Source organism: Gymnoscopelus microlampas (genome assembly GCF_963454915.1).
Source record: "Gymnoscopelus microlampas genome assembly, chromosome: 8".
In the NCBI taxonomy this organism is placed as follows: Eukaryota; Metazoa; Chordata; class Actinopteri; order Myctophiformes; family Myctophidae; genus Gymnoscopelus; species Gymnoscopelus microlampas.
This window is the reverse complement of record NC_139945.1, coordinates 32,219,229-32,241,420: the sequence shown is the minus strand read 5'-3', so window position 1 is coordinate 32,241,420 and position 22,192 is coordinate 32,219,229. Positions and strand designations below refer to the sequence as shown.

The following is a 22,192-nucleotide window of genomic DNA, read 5'->3' as shown; positions in this document are numbered from 1 at the left end:
TTATTGGCCTGTTTTCTGATTGATAGAATGAAGGCTTATTATTTGACAACAAGTCCTAGTTTAAGAAGTGTTAAGATGACATGAGTTGGCCAATTTGATACATTATTTAAAATTTGTATTTCTGTCCAATTGACAGTTGCACTGTATGTAGGAGAATCAATGATGAAAGAGAGAAATAGGATTAAAAGGACCTGAGGCAGATTTGAACCTATGATGATTCTTTGCCAGCGACGCAAGCAGGGGAGCCTGTATTGTCCATCCTATACTATCTGATGAAAGGCATATTTTTTCAGAACCCAACATTTTTCCAAAAAATGGTGTTTGTCTGACTAATGGCATTTTCTGTTTGGGGAATTTGACTTGGTGTATGCCTTTTGACATGGCACAACAATATACATTTTACCAAATGCGCATGAATTGTAACCGTATGCTTTTTGATTCAAATACTACTAATTTATTTTCTTGCCCTTTTTGCCATTACTGTAATTGATTTCTTGTCTTGCAGCCCTTTCTATGGAGAGGACTTCTACTTTGAGATCCCACGACCATTTCAGTGTTTATCATTCAACATTTACGCCAAGAGCGTTTTCCAGCGTTTGCCTGTTGGTAAGTCAGTGATGCACTCACTCACTCACTCACTCACTCACTCACTCACTCACTCACTCATTCATTCATTCATTCATTCATTCATTCTACCATCTGCTGTGATGATGTGTTGAGGCTTAGGGTGTGCACATGTGTTTGTTTTCAGGAAAAGTGTCCATCCGGAAGGAGGACCTGTGCAAATACAGTGGGAAGGAACATTGGATTAGCCTACAACCAGTGGATCCCAACTCAGAAGTTCAGGTATAGAATGCCAAGAAAGGAGCATTTGTATTTTAAAGAGTAGCTCAGCTTTTTCAGTGACAGTTTTAGTATTGTAACATAAGTACATACATTATAGTATTTCTATGAAAGCCAATAGAACCATATGGAGTGTGTTGAATGTGTCGTCATGGCATCGGGCGCAAACAAATCGGTCGGCTTCATATATGGGCACAAAAGGGGGCATGCCCATATATGGTCATATACTGATGACATCAGGTATCTCCATATAGGCATAAAAGGTACAATCGGGAATGACCGCAGGGATCTCCATATATGGGCATATCTGTCGGATCGGCGGTGCGACGTAGGTGTTCGGGGGCCGAACTCTAGATGTGACAAAACTCTAGAACCTTTAAAAGAGCATTGTATCCACACACTGACACTATAGAAATAATTACATTGGCCTCGTTTTCAACACCAAAGGCATAACAACCGCGTCTACTGTCACAGCAACAGTTGTTACCTGTTGGTGCCTACACATAATACATGCATGTTGAAAAACTAATGAGTGGAACCAATGCAAGCGCCCTCTGAGGACATAATTGAAGACCCTTGCGCATGTAATTGAAGAACGTGGAGCCGATGTAAACGGCTCCTGGCGACGTGATAAAAAACTGTTTGTGGGGAATCATTTTGAAAGTGCAACGACCTGTGAGAGGTAACTCAAACACTCAGATATCCGACCAATGGTTTAACTTCATCAGTCGGTGACTCAGCCAGTCACTCAGAGACCTTCGCGTTTATAGGGCTGGCCCGGATGTTGTAGTCCAGCCATAAATAAGGAAAGAAGCTTTCTCTTCCTCACTGACCTTTCTCTTCCTCAATGGCCAAGGCAGTATCTGATTCACACCGAAATTGTGAGTATGGATTTGACCCAATAGTGTTATACAGGAAGGAATTGAGAGCTAGGAAAGTCTGCCATGTGTTGTGACATAAGCGCCCATTGAAAACAGTGCCAAGATTGATAAGTGTGATCGAGAAGTTGTGGGAACCCACAGAAAGATTAGCCTTTAGCTTGACTCAAAAGTGGATAAAATGTATTATAGTGGGCATAGTGGTGACTCCTTCCATTTTATATTGAGACCATAAATACACATGTGGCTTTAAGTTCCTTGACTGCATAACTATCACAATAAAGGATTCAACAGGCTTTACATTTGATCAGATTTGATAAATTATGCTCCTGGAAACAGTCAGAGGAGCGTTCTAGTGATTCATAAACTTGTAGATCTGTTATTTTTGGCAAGCGACGCGATCATACTTTTTGCACACACATATGTTATGGTTGTGTTTCACCATTAATGTCTACATAAGTGACATTTTGAGATGGGAAAATACTTTTAACAAAAGGCAAGAGCTTTTTCCAATAGAAAATAATAGTTTTTATTTTTGAATTCTCCCATCGCTTCAAAATGCTGCTTATATGGCACCTACAATACTTTCAGCACTTTGTGACTGATGCACCATAGTACTTGCACCCTTTTTCAGTCACTTGGATTTGAAAACGATGGTGATGGCTTGACATTTTATTTGATTAGCTTGTCAATGTGAATGGAACAGTTGAATAAACATACTGGCCAAAGCCAACATTTTCCACCATTTGTCTGGTAATTTGCTACAGGTCAGGAAATTAAACAATTCATTGAAATCGTTTTAATTTATTATAAAATATAATCGATAATTTACAAAAAAAAATCTATTAGCGATCGATACCTAATTTGGTCATTATAGGCAAACATTTTAAAAATAGTCATAGTCAAATAGAAATAGTCAAGTTCTTGTGAGCATGTAGGTCAGCTATTTTCACAACTTTTGCATGACAATGTTGTGCCATGAAGTATGAAATGGAGCTTAAGTGGTTAATCGATTTGTTGACGTATAAAATCTTAAAAAATTGTGCTTAATTATTTGATTGATCAAAATGGAATGGAATAAGCACCAAGAAAATAATCGATGGTTGGTGATCATCGATGCCACAGTCAGTATTGGAATGCTACTTCGGATCTATCTTTCTTTATTTTTACTTGGACACATTACCCCTCCCAAATAGCTCAGGAAATAACCAACATCATCAATATTAATCAGTTCTTCTCAGTCTTGTATATTTTCTGGAAAAAACGATCTACCCCTCAGATCTTATCTAGAGGTGGCAAGTACTTTTATAAAACTACTTTGTTCCTTTTAATGAAGACGTTATTTTTGTAGGGGATCTGAACTTTCCTTGTGGACGTTTATTTGTTTCTTCCTTCATGCTTATTCCACTATACTTATAAAGAAATGTTTAACTTTTTCCTCCAATACATTTCCCTGTGCTCATTGCCAACTACATGTACTCATTAAATTAGCATTCTAAGCAAGAAAATGTTGTTTTCCTTCTCTTGAAAAGAAAATAGTGCACAAGCTCTTATCGTTGCCAGCATATTCAGCTTGGTCAGCACGCCATTGCTACCAAGAAAGATGGGAGCAGCATGCAGCCCTCCCGCCAGCAGCGATCATCATCCATGGCCATATAAGGGATATGTTCAAAATCACTCGAGTGAGGGGAGATTCTTATCTGCTAAAATATCTTCTTTGTCTGCCATGGGTGAATGTAATTTCAGCACTCAAAAGTTAATGATCCATTTTGGGCAAGTTTCTTCACACTTTCATAGACTTAAAACTAAACATAAAATGAGAGCGCACTGTTTCTTGGCAGAATTAAAACCATATCTAGCCCTACCAAATACACTACGAGTTGTCTTCTACTAATAACAAGTTACAGAAAATCCAGTACTCGCAGGCTGGCCAACACACAAATGCATTATTTAATATTAACTGAACACTGGCCAATGTGTCGTGAGGTTAAGATTGTTAAAGCAGCAAAACTGACCACCAGACTTCTTTGCAGAGTGATAAGATTGGACTTCAAACAGAGCTTTCACATTCTGATTCAAGCATGCGGTTTGCTATTCAAAACAGTGCTTTATTATATGAAAGTATTTTTTTTTAAGTCATGCCAAAGCTTCAACGTTCAAAAGAAGGCAAAAGACAGCCATAAGTCCTCTCAATACATCCTGATTATCTGTATGGTGCTAGGCCAGGCTGGGTTTCTGAAAAATGTTTATATTGACATAAGACATGCAAATAGTGATTAGCTCTATTTGACCACAAAGATTTTCTCTGATGTACAAATTTGAGAAAAGCATTGTGCACACCACCAAACTTTGTTTAGTAGGCAACCTGAAAAAGCCCTATTTTAAAAAAAAGAAAAGAATTGTGCAAGAAATCATTATTGTAATTTCAGTTAGCCTATGTATTATTATTTTCAACAATAATATACCGTCAAAATGTATTATTACATGAATGGGGCACAGATGTTTTCTGGCTCACATGGTCTTTGACAGTGGGTTCATACAGGCTTCAGGTGTGTGTTATGGAGACCCTGGGTGGTGAAAAAAATTATGGAAGTGAGAAGTAGGGGTGCAACAGTTAATAAAATCATTAATTTCCAAAAATGCTGCAAATGTAGTCCCTGTAGTGGCTTAAATGGTTAATCTATGGACTAATCGACATGATAAAATCTATTCTAATTCTTGTTGATTCGTTGATATATCAAAAAAATATTATCCCCAAAAATGTGCTTGATTATTCAACTAATCGAAAACATACTTGATAGAATAAAAGCTAAGAAGATAATCAAAAAGTGACATTTTTGTATGTGTGTTTGTTTAACATGAGTAGAATATGAGATATTATAGATGACACTTGCTTACACACTGCTGGAAGTTATGCGTATTTTAGGGTGTGAGGAAAAGGTGGCTATTTGTTTTGGGCTATGGACCACAAAAATCCTGTGGGGAACAAGCCAACTACCCAAGACATGCACTTTGTGCACAAGTCTCTAGTGTGTTGATGACTCTTGTGGTCCAGTAAAGTGGATGAAGGTGCAGCACATTGCCAGTGGCTGCTGCTGTGCTATTGTAGCTAACATGCTGCCTCTGGCTGTCATTGGCCCACACCAGACTATTCTGGGCATGTGTTGCTAGGCTGATTCACTCAAAAGTAGATACTTTTAATAAAAACTTACATCAGTGGTGTGATTGTGATGGAGGTGTGATTAGTGTCACATCTCTGTGAGAAGAAAAATACACAGCTTGACTAAATGTGGTAGTGTAAGCGCATGATTAGTCAATAAAGTCAAGTTGGTTATGGATGTTACACTCATCATTTTGAGCTAGTGGAGAAGAACAATAGATTCTTGGATGTTATATTTGCTCATACAAGAAATGCTGGTGTGGAATACTCGCCAGACTGTGCGAACAATGTCCGACATAAAAACACGGTATAATACTAGTAGGTAAATGTTATAATACAGTAATAGACTGTAAAATGTGGACATTTTAAATAACCATGTAGATGTGCAAAAACAAAATACTGCATCAATATACACAAGCATTGCTGTAGACTATCATAATATATACAATTTGAAATGACATCTTCCCTGGGTTACTCAGGATTATAACTACTGTAAAATACTATGTGTTCTCTATTGGTAAGTGAGCATTTACATGTTAGAGACAGTTGACCTGGATGTTGGATTCATGGCCCACCATAAAGATAGGAATTCAAATTGACCAATAACCTCCATTGCAAATGTCATTCTTCTGATGGTGTTCATCTCACTGTGATCCTGCCACGGTAATCGTCCTGATATTGACGAACGGCCTGTATTTCATGTGGAACAACTGCCTTCTGTCTCCGCCTAACTTAATGTTGCTGAATTGCTGAGGCAGTGTGTGTGTGGGGGTGTGTTTTTGTTTAGTGTATCTATCCCTCACTCTCTCTCCCACACTCTTCTGTCTCACTTCCGAAGATGAGGCAGGCAGACTTCACCACATCCGACCTGATAAAGACTTGGTGTTCACAAACATGACAGCTGCTTTGGCTCATATTGCACAATGTTACCTCCCTTAACCTGAACCGCCTAGAGCATTCTGAGGTAGAGCCACGCCAAGAAGAATCTCAGGGTCTTAATCACTCGCTGGCCCTAAAATCGTGGATTTCAAACATTGGGCCTAAGGCCAGTTTATAAAAATCTCATGGTTATGGGTGATGTGAGACTGCTGAGAACTCGACAAAAGATCATTTTCCCGTTAATGGCTTTATTTTTAGATTATTGTGTTTGTTTGTTTTCTCCCAAGTTGTAAAAACATTACAACACTTACCTGAGTGATTGAGTCGGTGTTGGCTAAACATTATTGTGGTTAAGTCATGGATGCTTGAATTTCATTTGTAAATCATTCCTTTCTCCAGCGACTATTTTTGGCTAAACCTTTGAAATGGACTGATGCTTTAAAATGCAACAATAACGTGTGTGTGTTCAGAAAACCTGTTGTTCAGAGTTGTCAAATTCTACCCGGTTTCAGTAACCAATAGCGAGGTTTTCCGTGAATCAACTTGTACTGTCATTTTTGTTTTCAGAGTTTATGATTTATTTGAGATCATAAATATCAGTTATACTGTTCAACAACTGGGAGGAGGTTAACATGTTTCTACTTATTGTACATACATAATGACCTTTGTCTGCACTACCTGCTCGCTGCCTATTTCACTGGCTAGTTATGTTGTTTAGCTTTAGATGGATGCCAATTTTGTTGTCTACTTCTTATCCTAGATATTACGTTGGATATCATTCTTAGCACTCCAATTCCTCAACCACTTACTGTGCAATTTGACTATGGAAAATTACTAAACAAATGTGAATGATTAACACTACAGCTGGGGTGCATTGACTTAAAAAGAGTGTATCCCAACTGGAAATGATCTTACTGTAAGATCTGTGGCAATCTGTACTGTTATTATTAGACACTAGACCATACCCGGTCGACGCATCCGTGGGGGGATATGCGCACATGATCTGGCAACCCGGAAGGAAGTTCGTCCCATAGCTGGGCAGCCCCGTAACCATGGCGACATTCTTTGACACAAAAGCGCTAATAAGAAGCTGAGATTTGATGAAATTGAAAAACAGGCTTCACAGTTAAGTTCAGATGGTAATCGTCAATGGCTGTGTGCAAAATCAGAGCAATTGGTCCAGCCACTGAGGAGAACCGGCTAGCTTCACCTACGCTTCACCTACTCAAGACGGTTACTAGAATTATAGTATGATAAGACAATTAGACACTTAGATTTAGCCCAATTTACACAATTTAAAACTTGAAACATTTGAGACTTTCCTTGTTGAGATTCAAGCGACACAGTTCTCTGATCTCTGATGAAATGCATATTTACAGGACCGTGTGTGGATCTAGGAGGGATATGTGACAAATTTGAATGCCCCATTACCATTAAATAGTCTACATTCTGACTACCTATGGGATGGATTGAACTCACCTGAGCTGTCCCTCTCCCCATGTCTGACAGGGTAAGGTACACTTGGAGATGAAGCTGAATGAAGTGATCACAGAGAACGGCTCAGTGTGTCAACAGCTAGTAGTCCGGTGAGTATGTAGTTTTGTGGTTGCATATGAGGTGCTTCCTTTGCTAATTACTTATAATTATAAAGGGTTATTGTATTACCAGGCTTGCAATATTACAGTGTTGTTTTAAGCCTTGATATTGCCATGGTATCATACAAGCCAACATTATTTCCCAACCTTGGATCCGAGCCCCTCTGGGAGGGCTGCAATGACACAGAAGTGTCTTGCATTCTATTTAGATCCCATCCTGTCAGAAAGGAGACAACTGGTAGGCCTCACAGGTCATGGGATTGTACACAAAGAGACGTTATCATGGTTGGCTCTTTCTCCATCCCCCACTGGAATTAGCAAGGTTGTTTTACTTTGCCACACAGGATTACTACCTCTGTTGCATACACTCTCAATATCCTGTGTCCCCTGTGTGTGGGTTGCACAGCGCTTGGTCTGCATGCTTGGCCCAGAGTGTGACCATTTGGTTGTACTTGACAACAGGTTTTTTCCTTTTCCCTATTTTTTACGGCCAGAATAAAAACATAATACAGAGGAAGTACCAGAGACCCAAACAGAAACTAGCTTTGATATGACAAATGGCAGTGGTGTGTGGTTGTATTGTAAACCGTGTGAGGAAACACAAAATTGCTGTTGATGTCCACAATGTTGTAAGTACAAGACCCTAATGCCTGCAGCATACTACAAACAAAAACTCTATATGACAGATATAGAGTGAACAATGGCTCCTATCCTGTACTAGGAGGTTGTCAGCGGTCACAAGGAGATGGAAGATGATTCCTTTAAAAAAAAAAAAGAAGTATAGTATCACAAAGGACCTGCCACGTATGGTGAAATATTATACATTGTGGTGTGTGTATATACTCAATGCCACGGCAATATATACTATACTAATAAATATATATTACAAATGATCAGTCTGACATTTGCAGTTGCCCGTAGTTGGATAAGCTGGTTCTAATTTGTTTATTTCTTACTCATATAGCCTTATTTAGTCACAAAGGCAAGGAGAAATTAGCATATCAACACAGCAACTGTGGCGGCCAGTCGGCCACATTTGACATGCATTACTTCAAGTTCTGCCCCCAGGTCGCTCACAGTGACAGTTCAGCTCCTGATTGCACATTTGCTTTTACTGACTGCTGTCATGTCAGCCCTTGGAATGATCGGTTTTCACCGCATGGTGTTATCAGATATCACCCTACTTGTCCTTTTATCACCCCCCTCACACAGGGCAAATAAGGCTCGCTATGAGATCATGTAGGATATTGCAGAAACATGTATGTCGTGAATGACCTCTATACCGTCCCACTGGTACTGCTTCTTATAAGCTATGTGCATGCATGTGGATTGCAATGCACGTGTGCACTTTGTTTTATCGCTAGCTTAGGAAGTGTGTGTGTCATTGAGATCATGTCAGTTACATTTTATTCAGTTATTTTGCATCTCCATTCATACTTGGAGAGCAGGGTAATGAGGAGGAAGTGATGGCATCTCAACAGGAAGCTAGCGCTCTTCACTCAGCCACCACTGTGGTTTACTGCTGCATTCACTGTCACTGTATATCTCTCACTTCAACTGTCACCTGCTCGTCGTCCGCATTTCCCATATGTGCGTACAGTATGTATGCACAGAAGTGACAGTGTTTTTGTGATCTGATTTGTTAACTTAATTAACCCAGTTTTATGATTTCTTTTTTATGATTGAGTGATACACCCAACACTCTTCTACAGCATAGCCACATATGGCAGTGCTGACTAAATCAAAGGCATCCATTTTGTGAAATGCACAAATGCTCCTCTTGATGCTCAGTTCACTGTATGAGGACAGGAGTGTGAGAGATGCGCTCTACATAGAATGCTATCGCCATGACACCCAGGCAAATGATACACAAACATCCTGCCATTTGCTATTCCTTGTCTCTGACCTCACTAAGTGAGAGGATGGGCTTATTATGATTCTCCGGTGGCTTCACTTTAATCAGCCATATCCTGTTCAGTGGTTTGTTGTTACCTGAAACACTGAGTGAGCTCCCTGTTGGAGAAGGAACCGCCGGGTGGAAGACACAAACTGAAAGCAACTGTTGTTTTCAGTTCACTAGGGAAAGCAACTGTTGCTTTCAGTTCACTAGGGAAAGCAACTGCTGCTTTCCCTAGTTGTTCACAAACCTTACTTTTGCAATTTACAATCTTTACAATCCATTTAAGACAGCAGTAAAGAACATAAGAAGTGCGGTTAAAAAAGGAAAGGTGTTCTATCTATTAATTATATATATTCTATCCTTTCCCTGTCTCCCCCACCTCACAGGATAATTGAATGTCAGGGTTTGCCTTTGATAAGTGGGCAGAACTGTGACCCCTACGCCACCGTATCACTCGTTGGACCTGCCAGGTAACTTTTGGTGTTGCCAATGCTTACCCGTCTTAAAACAAAGTGAACTGATTGTACTTGTTTATTCTTGTGTGTGTGCGACCAGGAAGTCAAGAGACCTATGCTACTGCCTAGTTTCCATTCATGACAATTATGGAACCAAAGATTTAATTGATCTGATTTTTTTTGGGAAGTGATTTACTACCTGCAAAGGGCAGGTGACCTAAATTGTTAACAATACTAAAAGGAGACTGCAGGACAATTTCCTCAAAAGGGATAAATAAATGACAAATAAACAAGAGTGCCATGTGACTCATTGGATGCATCTCAGGTCCTTTAATTATATATTGCGTTCTTCCGTGTAAATAAGGAAAGGACATCAACAGTATATGAAGGTAGATATGTTGAGAGCTTGTAGATTTGATTTGAGCACTCAAACTCACTGACAGACACAGATACTGTACATACTACATATGTAGATAGACATCTATAGTTAGATATCTATATTAGATACACACAGTACATACGTGCACATAAATGCATAAATAATACTGTAGATAGAGAGACATATGGATGGATAGATAGATAGATGGATATAATTATTTTTTATGCTGCTGTTCTATCATTACATTCGGTGTAAGCTACAGCTGTGGATGGCTGTGTTTGAAAAGTAATGACGAGTGAGTAACTTGTTAGAAGACTACTGCTGATCAGATCAACTATTTTGAGCAGTCTCATGAAACCCTCATTTTCAAATGTCGTTTAGGCTGTGAGCTACAGCTGTTCTGTTGCAATCTTTATGCAGGGACGGACCCCTCGCTGTTTGACTCGCGTTTTGTTAAATGGTAACGTTGAGTGACATTTGCAAACTTTGCAAATAAACTTAGTTTGCACCTTGTCTGTTTTGGAATATCCAAACCAGTTCCATCAGACCGATGTCGAATTCTTTAGGGACAAAATCCTCCGTGTGTCTGTCAGTCCATTGATTGCTACTGCCGATGTGCTATCCCCCTTATAGCCAGCTATAAGGGGGAGGGACCTCTGGATGCATGCTTGAGCAAAAATAACTGATCTACAAGCTGACAACGTGTCACATCGCAACGTGTTATTAGCTTGTAGATCTGTTAATTTTGACGAACGACACCGTCGTGCGATGGAGTGTAAGTTAAGGTATAGAACTGCAACTCATAGACTGTGCACTCGCTGTACGATCTTTCTGAAAAGTTAGACCGTGGAGACAATGGAATTGTTCACGGTCTATTATCGTCAGATCGCACACCACTAAGACAGTCTTAGTGAGTGAATATTATGTCGTTGGGTGGGTCAGTGCATATCACCAGTGATATGAACTCAGCCCAATTGACATTTTCCAAGTGTAAAACATAAAATATCTTGCTTGGGAATTTGAGGATGATAAAAAATCCTCCCGACTGCGTCCCAAGGAGGATTTGTTTTTATCATCCCCAAATGCCCAAGCTTGAGCATTACTTTAGGGAGACACCATACAGAATTTCTTCAAAAAGGAGGCCAATGTCCTTAGACAGCTATGTTATGTATTGGATATGGCAAAGGGACGGTACACACACAGGCAGACAATAGTTGTATAGCTTGACGGGAAATAAAAACTTCCACCTTGTTTCCACAGGTCAGACCAGAAGAAAACAAAAGTAAAGAAGAAAACCAGCAACCCACTTTTTGAGGAAACCTTCTTCTTTGAGGTACATTCAAGTATCTCTGTTTCTTTGTCTGGTGTCTGAATACTAGTACATATTTAACTGTAATGGACTGGGTTGATAGAATTGATTAAACTTATGTTAAACATGTTCTCCATCCTAAGGTCACACGGTCCAGCAGCTACTCAAAAAAGTCACATTTTCAAGTGGAAGAGGAGGACATTGAGAAACTAGAGATCAAGTATGTTTTCCACCAATGCAAAACTCCTTGTTTTCATGTCCATACCTTTTTATTTATTATTTGTCCTTCACCCCTCTCTCTTTCACTGGCTGGCTTGACAGTTGACACTTCACAGTTTGTCAAGAGTTTAAAGTTCAAATGGTGAATGTTCTGCATACTCATAGAGAGCGTTGTTTTGTTTTTTTTGGTTAAGGATTTGTGAGGCTTGTCTCTTAGATCCTCCCCTCAAGGTGGACTCATAGCTTACTGGGTAAGGCTAGACAGGGTTAAAGGTAAACATCCATGCATGGTTTTGAGGTTTGGATTTGAGTTGGTTTCATTGCACGAGTTTTGCAGTGTATTGGCTTTTATACCTAAAGCAGGTAAGCGCAATTAACTCTAGTTAGGGAATTTTAGCTAGATGTTTGGACCATCTGTGAAATAATTTACTACCAATAGCTTTCTTCACCAATGTGTTCTTATAGGTGTCTAGAATCACCTCAATTAATTCAAACCCAAATCCTTGTGGAAGATCCTGGATAGCCAATCAAAGTTAAGGAGCCCAGAGGGCTTGGGTGGAAAATATGAAGAGGAAAAAAAGTCTAAAATTAACTTGTTAGGTGTCTAACTAGAGGTTTTCGGGGGTGCTGAATCCATTCCAACCATATTTTTTTTAGTAAAAATGTCTCCCTGGCCATCTAATATTGGTATTATTGGTTATTGTTAAGCTGTAATGTAATGCACAGTGTATAATCAACGGTAGGGGATTGGGGTGTTGTTGAAGAGTGTACACCTACTGTGCACATGCTCAGTGGGATACACTGTCTGCATGTGGGAAAGGAGCGGGAGTGTTGCATCCCGGCAAATATCTCTGGACGATTTTAAGGTATGGCAGTTTATCTACTTTTTGGCATTTCTTTTCCTCTGCTGGCAAAACTTTTGATTACTGTCAATTTTCTCTAGCCTATTGTTTACATTGAACAACCATTAGTTAAACAATCATGACACTTGTCTTTTAGTAGGCAACAACATGGAAGAGGATTCTGTAGCTTGTGGCTTAAGGTGCTTCATCTGTGGTGGTCCTGAGACTGAGATTGAAAAGTCACCCAAAAAGGCTATGCACAGATTTTGTCTTTTTCTGAGAGTGTGGATGATGCAGCCTTAATCAGAAGACTACATGAGGGGTTTTGGATGTGGAGCTGCTAGCAGTTGAACTACTTAAGGCAGGTACACACTGCAGGATATTGGCACTCGCCGACAAAACCTCCCGATCTGACACAGATCGGGACACAGGAGTGAAAGGTTCCGCGTACACGAGAGAGAGAGAGAGAGAGAGAGAGAGAGAGAGAGAGAGAGAGAGAGAGAGAGAGAGAGAGAGAGAGAGAGAGAGAGAGAGAGAGAGAGAGAGAGAGAGAGAGAGAGAGAGAGAGAGAGAGAGAGAGAGAGAGAGAGAGAGAGAGAGAGAGAGAGAGAGAGAGAGAGAGAGAGAGAGAGAGAGAGAGAGAGAGAGAGAGAGAGAGAGAGAGAGAGAGAGAGAGAGAGAGAGAGAGAGAGAGAGAGAGAGAGAGTGTGTGTGTGTGTAATGCTTAACCACTTTAAAAGTCCTACTGTGTGTACCTGCCCTTACCCAGACAATGCCCTGCGTCTTTTCTTCCTGTCTGGCCGTTGGTCTTAAATTATGATGTCACTAGAATAGGATTGAAATCTGCAAGTGTCAACTTTCATCACAATGAAAAAAACTTACGATTTCCAGTGGATATACTTCTTGCACGACTGTATAGCTCTGTTTTGCAGTCCAAATGGTATCTTAGTTTGGGGTCATCTCCGTTTTTCCAGTCCTCATGTAGTCTTCTGATTAATGCTGCATCATCCACACTCTCAGAAAAAGACAAAATCTGTGCATAGCCTTTTTGTGTGACTTTTGAGAGCTTTTGAATCTCAGTCTCAGGACCACCACAGATGAAGCACCTTAAGCCACAAGCTACAGAATCCTCTTCCATGTTGTTGCCTACTAAAAGACAAGTGTCATGATTGTTTAACTAATGGTTCAATGTAAGCAATAGGCTAGAGAAAATTGATAATAATAATCAATCAAAAGTTTTGCCAGCAGAGGAAAAGAAATGCCAAAAAGTAGTTAAACTACAGTACCATACCTTAAAATCGTACAGAGATATTTGCCAGGATGCAACACTTCCGCTCCTTTCCCACATGCAGACAGTGTATCCTACTGAGTATGTGCACAGTATGTGTACAATCTTATCAAGTGTTTAGCAATATTTTATTTTATTTTTCAGAATAGAATCAATTCAACAACACCCCAATCCCCTACAGTTTAGTATACACTGTGCATCAATCAAGCTTTATTAAGGACACATGGTCCATAGCACCTTGCATCACATTACAGCTTAACAATAACCAATAATACCAATATTAGATAGCCAGGGAGACATTTTTACTCAAAAATGATGGTTGGAATGGAACAAGTTAATTTTAGACTTTTTTTCTTCTTCATATTTTTCACCCAACCCCTCTGGGCTCCTTAACTTTGATTGGCTCTCGAGGATTTTCCACAAGGATTTGGGTTTGAATTAATTGAGAGGTGATTCTAGACACCTATAAGAACACATTGGTGAAGAAAGCTATTGGTAGTACATTTTTTTTCACAGATGGTCCAACATCTTGCTAAAATTCCCTAACTACTCGGGAGTCTTTTATTTGTATTTGAAGTTTTTTTGTGTGTGCATTGATATTTGGTCATGCTGTACAGAGCTACAAAATTACATTCCAGCAGATGTGATTTGAAACAATGTTACTGCAAGTAAAGTAAAATGTCTCATTCTCTACATTCTGCAGAGTTGATTTGTGGAACAATGGGAATCTGGCTCAGGATGTGTTTCTCGGAGAGACACGGGTATCTGTCAAGATCTTGCGAAATGACCACATCCATAAGGCCTGGTAAGGACCATATTAAATATTAAAAGAACCTCTCTGTTCCTCTCCGTCTCCCCTTTTGTGTGCGTTTTCTGTTGAATAATCATATTGAATTATAGCATTGGTTTTAATGAAATTGACCTCATGACCAAAGCATATGTTGTAGCATTTGTTGTAGCATTTGTTGGCCAATAATCAAACTGAGATCGCCATTATACACAATCCGATCCTCAACAGGAGGAGGAGAGTGCTCCTGGCAAGACTTTGGTCAACCAACCTACAAGGGCGGGTGAACAGGGTGCTAGTGTACCGTAGGTCTAAATCACTTGCAGTGTGTGGCATGATTAAAAGATGGACAGACAGACAACTTGAACATTCATATTAAATGGATAATCATTACTTGGAGGACAGTCTGGAGTTGTGTTGAACACCCCTTAGGTGCCAAAATATATTTTTTTTAAATGAGTGTGGGGGGAAATTAGAGCAATAACTCCATATTATACTGGGGACGTGTGTGAGACAGACAGACAGACAGTCAGTCAGTCAGTTCTCCCTCCTGGCTTGCAATCTGTGGAATAAACTTACAATTTCAGTCAGAACTGCAGACTCACTCCACATTTTCAGGCTCCCCTCCCACCCCCTAGCACTTCATTCTCCTTGTATCCCTTCTTGTGATACCTTACCATGGCAATATATTTCAGCTACTTGTTCTTGCCAGAAGGAGACCTGCGCTCTGAGGAGCGCACTTTTTTAATTTTGTTTGTTTTTTCTCTATCACAAATGTTAGGAATGGGATTTAGATAGTAGATAGTAAGTATGTAGCTTAGACAGATGCTAGGGTCATTCTTAACCTGATTTACCCGGTTTCTTTGAGGCACTGCATAGTTCTCTGCTCTCTATTTATGTGACTATTTACCTTGTTTATTGAATAGAGCTCATGTTTACTCATGTAGATAAATTACCAGCCTGGCAGATTTTTTTACTGCCCAAAAATGATAAATGGCAGTAAGCGGCCACACCACTTTAAACAGTCACTTTAGGCAGAATCACAAACTGACGACAGAAGCAATTTCTTCAATTCAAGGTAGCCCAAGATGAAATTTACATGCTGTTGGTTGGTAGGTGTCACTATAGAGTAGACTGATGATCCCTTCATTTTAAAAGCACTGATTAGTGTTAAACGACCCAAACATCACCTTCACCTTCACAATTGATTTAAAACATATCATTTGTGGGAAAGATTTTTTTCTTTTCTTTTTTTACTTTCCAAAGTACAGAAAATAGCAGATTTTTGCACAGCACTGTTGTACGATGAAGTACAAAATAGGGCATTAGTGGTTCATCAGACTAATCGATTAAAAAAATAAAATAAATGTCACGTTGATTCTTTGAGATATATGTAGAATTATATGCTGTATGTGTTGTGTATACTGTTTGTGACGCTTTTGAAAAGCATTAAAAAGCGCTTCTGACAAAACCAGCTACCTACATTGGATCCTCAAACTTTCTGCTAAACCAGCTAGCTGGTTTTGCTGACTCCAGGCTCCACCCCCTTTCAGCTGGTCTTATCAATGATGAACAAAACCTCCACTTTTTTTCATTTCCTGAAAAATGAACATTTTGGAGTTAGCTGGTGGGGACACTAACCAGCCTGTGTTGTGCATGCTGCATCCCACTCGTGTTTATCACACAGACTGCAAACTGCCACTCTCACGTCACAATCCCTTCGTCTTCCTCATAGATCCAGCCGTGCTAGATCAGACCTGCACACTTCAACGGTTTTGTCTACATCTGTCTTTGTCCTACATTGTCCTTTCAGTGCAGCTGAAAAAAATCATGGCATCACAGCGTAATCCCAGGTGCCTGTATAAAGATTCTGCCATCATATTTGATCTCTACTAGATTTACCCTCCCTGGCAAGTGTGACAGCAATTTGTAATAATACAGTAGTGTTCGGAATGTGTTCCTGTTAAGTTAACTCTAAATCTATTCTTGCCTGAAAAAAATTGACCGTAATGGACCTGTGAAATCAAATCCGATTCCGACCCGTTCAGGGATTTCTTTCAAATAACAAAACCAAACCCGAGTGTACCCGTGACAATTTCGTCCGATTCCGACCCGTTACGACTTTATTACATTTTTACGGACCCGTACCCTAATTGTACCGGTGAAATATGGTCCGAAACCCGATTATTTCCGAGATTTTACAGACCCGACCCTGCAGACACCCCTTCAAAAAAGCGCATATGAGTACATTTACTCAAGGACTGTACTAATAGCCGATCTTCAAGCTCACACTGCGTCGCGTCGTTCGTTGCATAATGAGTACTTTCTACTTTTGCACGTTTACTCAAGTAAATGTTGAATTATGGACCTTTACTTGTAACAGACTATTTCTGCATTGCAGTATTGATACTTTTACTTAAGTAAAGAAAAAAATAAGAGAAATTGAGTACTTCTTCCATCACTGGTGCGCATGCATTGCGTAGCTCAAAAATTTTCAGCTACCAGCCTAAAACCTCATGCAACCCGCACCTTTTCAATGCCTGTATAACGGAAAGTACTAATACTGTGGCCTGCTTGTTTAAAGTGTAGAGCCACAGGATTGCGTTCGTCCCCGCATCTAATGTTAGAGCGGTGTTCGCTGATGAGAGTACGTAGGGGTCTGTTGGTCTTTCCTACATACCCCAAGCCACAGGGACATTTAATAAGATACACCACATTTTTGGTACTACAGGTAATTACACCGCGTATCTTGACGGTTTTACCACTGTGGGGATGTGCATAAGTTTTGCACTTAGACGTAAAGCCACATTGGGCACAACTCCCACACCTGTAGTTCCCATCGGGAATATCATCCAAAAAGGTGTTTTGTTTTAATTCGGGCGTATAGGATCTCACCAACTGGTCCCTCAAATTAGGAGGGCGTTTAAAAACAACAGCTGGGGCTTCTTTAAAGACAGTATTGAGTCTGTGGTCCGATTTAATTATATGCCAATGTTTTGCAATTAGAATTTGCCTTTTGAGGTCTGATTTTAGGTATGAGACATTCATCTTGCGTCATGGCTTTAAAACGATTAACAGCGACATCAACCCATTCCTGTTTATACCCTCTATCTCTAAATCTGTTGGTCAAGTCAGTAGCCTGTACACTATAGCCAGCGTCAGTGCTGCAAACCCTGCGTGCCCTATGAAACTGACTAATGGGCAGGCTTCGAATTAAATGTGTGGGGTGAAAACTATCCCCTCGAAGTAGAGTATTCCTATCAGTAGGTTTTCGATACAGGTCTGTCTGTATGGAGTTGTCATTTTTTATGACTAGTACATCCAGAAAACTAATGCCAGTGTCACTGAACTCTATGGTAAATTGTAAATGTTCGTTGGCCGAATTTAGAGAATCGATACTACTCACTATTGGTCTGCCCACTAGAGGAATTGTTTGGGATTTGTGTACCTTAGGCAAAGTATAGAAAACAGGAATGACAGGAAAATCGTTTTTCATAAATGCATATTCACTTTTACTGATTTCACCATTTTCAAACCACATTTGTAATTGCTCGTGTACAGTTGCCTTGAAGTGACTGGTGGGATCAGTTTTCTGTAAAAAGTGTCATAATTTAATTGTCTCTTAATTTCTGATCAAATCTAAACATCAGTCTTTGGAGAGCCTGGTTACAAGACGAACAACGCTGGGTTCATGCTCCTTCATTACTCTGGCTGGCCCACATTTGTTTGTGTCGTTTGTTTTTATTCATTGCCACTATTCTCTCACAGCACAGTATCCATCATAAGTCTTGCTTAGCCAGACGATCGGAGATCTCCATCTACTGATATGTCTGATGACATCTTAATTTAGTGTAGGAAACTATTTGGAGATTTTAAAATGAGTAAATCAGTATCCAGAACAACCTTCATCCTTGGGCCTTGGGGGTTTGAGATTGCAAGGTTCTATATGTCGTCATTTCTCACTTCAGAGTGCACTGACTTATTGTTTTGTCTACCATAGGTATCTCCTCCAGCCCAAAGGGAATGGGAACAAGTCCAAATCAGATGATCTGGGGTCCCTGCGCCTCAATGTGACCTATACAGAGGACACAGTGCTGCCATCTGCCTGCTACACTCCACTCTGCAACCTGCTGCTCAAGGCCCCAGATGTCAAGGTAACAAGCTAGCAACAAGTAGTTGCACCATAATTATATTAGTATTATTAATATAATAATTTTAAATATATATAATAATTAATGATATAACACCTTTCTTAACAATGTTACAAAGTACTGAATTTCCTTTAAAACGGAAGCATTTACAACCGGTGTGAGTAAGATTAACAAGACAGCAACATACTATTAACAGCACAATTATAGGCCCAGACAGCTGTAGAAGAATTATATGGTGTAATGAAGCTGTTTGGGAATATTAATACCATCATGATGAGAATTAGTTTTGGTATTTCCCTTTGGCAGTTACTCATTCTTTATTCTCTACATTTCACATTTGTTCACAATCTAACAACGTTCTTTCCTTTGTGTCCTCTCTCACTCACTCCATTGCTCTCTGTGTCATAAGCCCATTTCGGCGTCAGCAGCACACATCTTGGGGGACATCTGTAGGGAGCGGTACGAGGCTGTGCTGCCAGTGGTCAGACTGCTGCTCCACCACAACCGTCTTGTGCCCTTTGTCTCTGCTGTTGCTGCCCTGGAGCTGGAGAACACGCAGTGAGTTCAAACATGCATGCGGGTGTACACACAGTGTTATGGGCACACCAAGTACCTAGTGGCGTGTTCACATGCACATCACCTGCATACACACGTGATCATTTTTTTTTATGTGATCATTAGTTAAAAATATTAAGAGTAACTTTTAACATAAATAAAACATCACACAAACAATTAGATGATCATTATAAAACAAGTTGGTCAAATCACACAATCTCACTATCTGATTGGCTGATCATGAGTACAGTTCTACACTCCGTAGCTAGGGGGAAAAGGTTAGGCTATGAACTGCAGGTGACAAGGTGAAACCACACTGAGCTCAAACCACAGTATAGGAGCATTTATTCACTGACAAATGGCCTAAACTGTGCATACAGTATCACATCTGAAGTAAGTACTCGGGCTCTCTCTCTATCACACACAAGCTATGCACTTTCTTGGACTGGCCATCAGGAGTCCACCGGCGTTGTTCATTTTAACGTTTGCAGGTTTTTGATTTTGTTTTTTTACTTGCCTCCACAATCGTCCTATAATTAAATGACATCTCCCCAATCCTACTTTTATTGGCACTGGAGGGCTAGAGCCCTGATTGCAATAGTTGTAAATATTATTTTCACTAATTTGTCAATCCTAACTGAATCCATAGCCCGAGCAACGAAGAAGCACATTAAAAGAGATGACACAGCCATTTGAAAAAATATGTAAAATGAATAATAAAAATAATTTCAATGATCCTGCTTTTTTATGTTCATGGTCACATATCTGTATATTCTTGTCTGTTCAGGGAGGCCAACACCATATTTCGCGGCAACTCAACGGCAGCTCGCTGCATCGATGACATGATGAAAATCGTGGGGAAGAGTTACCTGACTGTTACACTGAAGCCTGTAATAGATGAGGTATAAGCACTGAAGTTTGTTATACATTAGGTATTGGAACTGACAATTCCAATTGGTATGGCAAGTTACCATGTGAATATGATTAATGCTTGTCACAGTCACTTGGTGTACCTTGGAATTTGGTGTTTTTTTGCGTCCATTTTGAACGACAACATGTCATACAAGACAGTCTGACTGGTGCAACTTCTATGGTAATCCTCAGTCAAATTGGCCTTTTTTAATCCATATTTATACATTTTTGCAAAATGACCCTGTTATTGCCGTAGAAAAATGTCAAATCATTAAAACACTGGCTTGTTTACTCTTTTATCCTTTCATCCATTCACATTTCAAGCGTAAAAATAGATATGCCAGAGATTTAGCATACCAATTAATATTTATTTTCTCACTCTTTCCCATTTCATGTTTTTGTAGATCTGTGAATCCAATAAAACATGTGAGATTGACCCTATCAAACTGAAGGAAGGCGATAACGTGGAAGTCAACAAGGTAAATCGTTTTGGGTTGTATCAGTAGGATGTTGGATATCTTGCACAATCTGAGCAGGAGTCTGCTGATCCACAGCCCACCATGGCCTGTTCCAAAATCCACCGGCCAGTTTGTGTTTTACAAGCCAGATTTTTTAAATTAATTGGACATCTGAATAATGTCTGGTTTCCTGATACTGACTACTTGAGTAGACAAATTACCAGCTACAGCCTAAATGAACCCACATTGGATAAGGTTAGTTACTAAGTATCCATTATTATAGTAGCACTTCCCACCGTTTCCCACATGCATGCATACATGCATTTTACTAGTACAGTAGGTTCGAGACTGAACTTATTCACTTACTTTGACAGATGGGCAGAAAGTTTGTGTTTGGTGCTACACTGTGTTGGTGTGAAGCCTTGTTTATACTTTGTCTCACTAATTATTGATTTTCAAGCTAAAAGTTCAATGTTTTTTTTTTTTTTCAGCGAATGACTTAAATTATGATTTTGTTTTCTGGTCAGGCCTCATTTTGAAAAGGGGCTGTTAGCATTGCATTTAGCAGTAACATCGGGAATGAAGAAGCGGTCACTAGAACGTCTTCACTAAAGGAGTTATACAAAATGTGTGTGGTCTTCTCTTCAGGAAAACCTCCAGGGTTATGTCCAAAAGATCTTCTCCTCCATCACCCAGTCCAGTGCATCCTGTCCTCCTCTTATGTGTGACATATTCAGGGCGCTGAGACATATGGCATCTAAACGTTTCCCAGGTGAGTTTTACAACCAGTAATATTTACCTTCCTATCTGACTTTGTCATTTATTTACCTCTATTTATCATCTCTCTGCACATTGCTTTTTACCTCGAGTATGTAAATACATACTGACTTTTACTGACTGTCCTTTGTAATTTTTATCATGCATCTTTGTCGCTGTTCACATTGTCCCTTTTTGTCATGCTGTATAAGGCCTGTAAAACTGTAAATATAATCGAATTAACTCAAATGCTTCTTAATAAAAGTGAATGATTACTTCCTACTAGTCATTGGTAATGAAGATACAAGATCCCCTACTAGTCATTGGTAATGAAGATACAAGATCCCCTACTAGTCATTGGTAATGAAGATACAAGATCCCCTACTAGTCATTGGTAATGAAAATACAAGATCCCAAATCTAAGTATTGTATGTTCTAGTACCATACATCCACCAGGGGGAGCTCCATTACCCATTATAAACAGCAGGTGCCTTTCTGCCTAAGACAAAATAGATGGAGAACAAAAAAGAGAATGACTATGTAGAACACATTTATCATAGATCTGTTTTTAAATAATATATTGAGATGTATCTATTTTGACAAAATGAAAAGAGGTTTTTGTTGAGGAAAATCTGTCTAATGGTGTTTTTGAATCCAATACACAATGTTCATCTTTCACTCTCCTCCTCCCCTAAGCTGATCCACATGTGCAGTACTCAGCTGTTAGCAGCTTTGTATTCCTGCGGTTCTTCGCTGTGGCTGTTCTCTCTCCGCACTCCTTCCAGCTCCGTCCTCATCATCCTGTGAGTGCAGGAAATAATAGTTG

At 39.7% G+C, this 22,192-nt stretch overlaps 1 protein-coding gene across 1 annotated transcript in view; it reads left to right on the top strand.

The window, feature by feature from the left end:
* Window positions 1–22,192, top strand: part of rasa2 (RAS p21 protein activator 2) — a 44,522-nt gene that overhangs the window by 12,251 nt on the left and 10,079 nt on the right. The window contains exons 3-15 of the mRNA XM_084065552.1: window positions 506–606; window positions 752–846; window positions 7,270–7,346; window positions 9,642–9,725; window positions 11,350–11,422; window positions 11,542–11,618; window positions 14,451–14,552; window positions 18,535–18,688; window positions 19,095–19,243; window positions 20,028–20,142; window positions 20,557–20,631; window positions 21,259–21,382; window positions 22,063–22,169. Of these exons, the coding sequence (XP_083921678.1) occupies window positions 506–606; window positions 752–846; window positions 7,270–7,346; window positions 9,642–9,725; window positions 11,350–11,422; window positions 11,542–11,618; window positions 14,451–14,552; window positions 18,535–18,688; window positions 19,095–19,243; window positions 20,028–20,142; window positions 20,557–20,631; window positions 21,259–21,382; window positions 22,063–22,169 (1,333 nt within the window). The remainder of the gene's footprint in view (window positions 1–505; window positions 607–751; window positions 847–7,269; window positions 7,347–9,641; window positions 9,726–11,349; window positions 11,423–11,541; window positions 11,619–14,450; window positions 14,553–18,534; window positions 18,689–19,094; window positions 19,244–20,027; window positions 20,143–20,556; window positions 20,632–21,258; window positions 21,383–22,062; window positions 22,170–22,192) is intronic.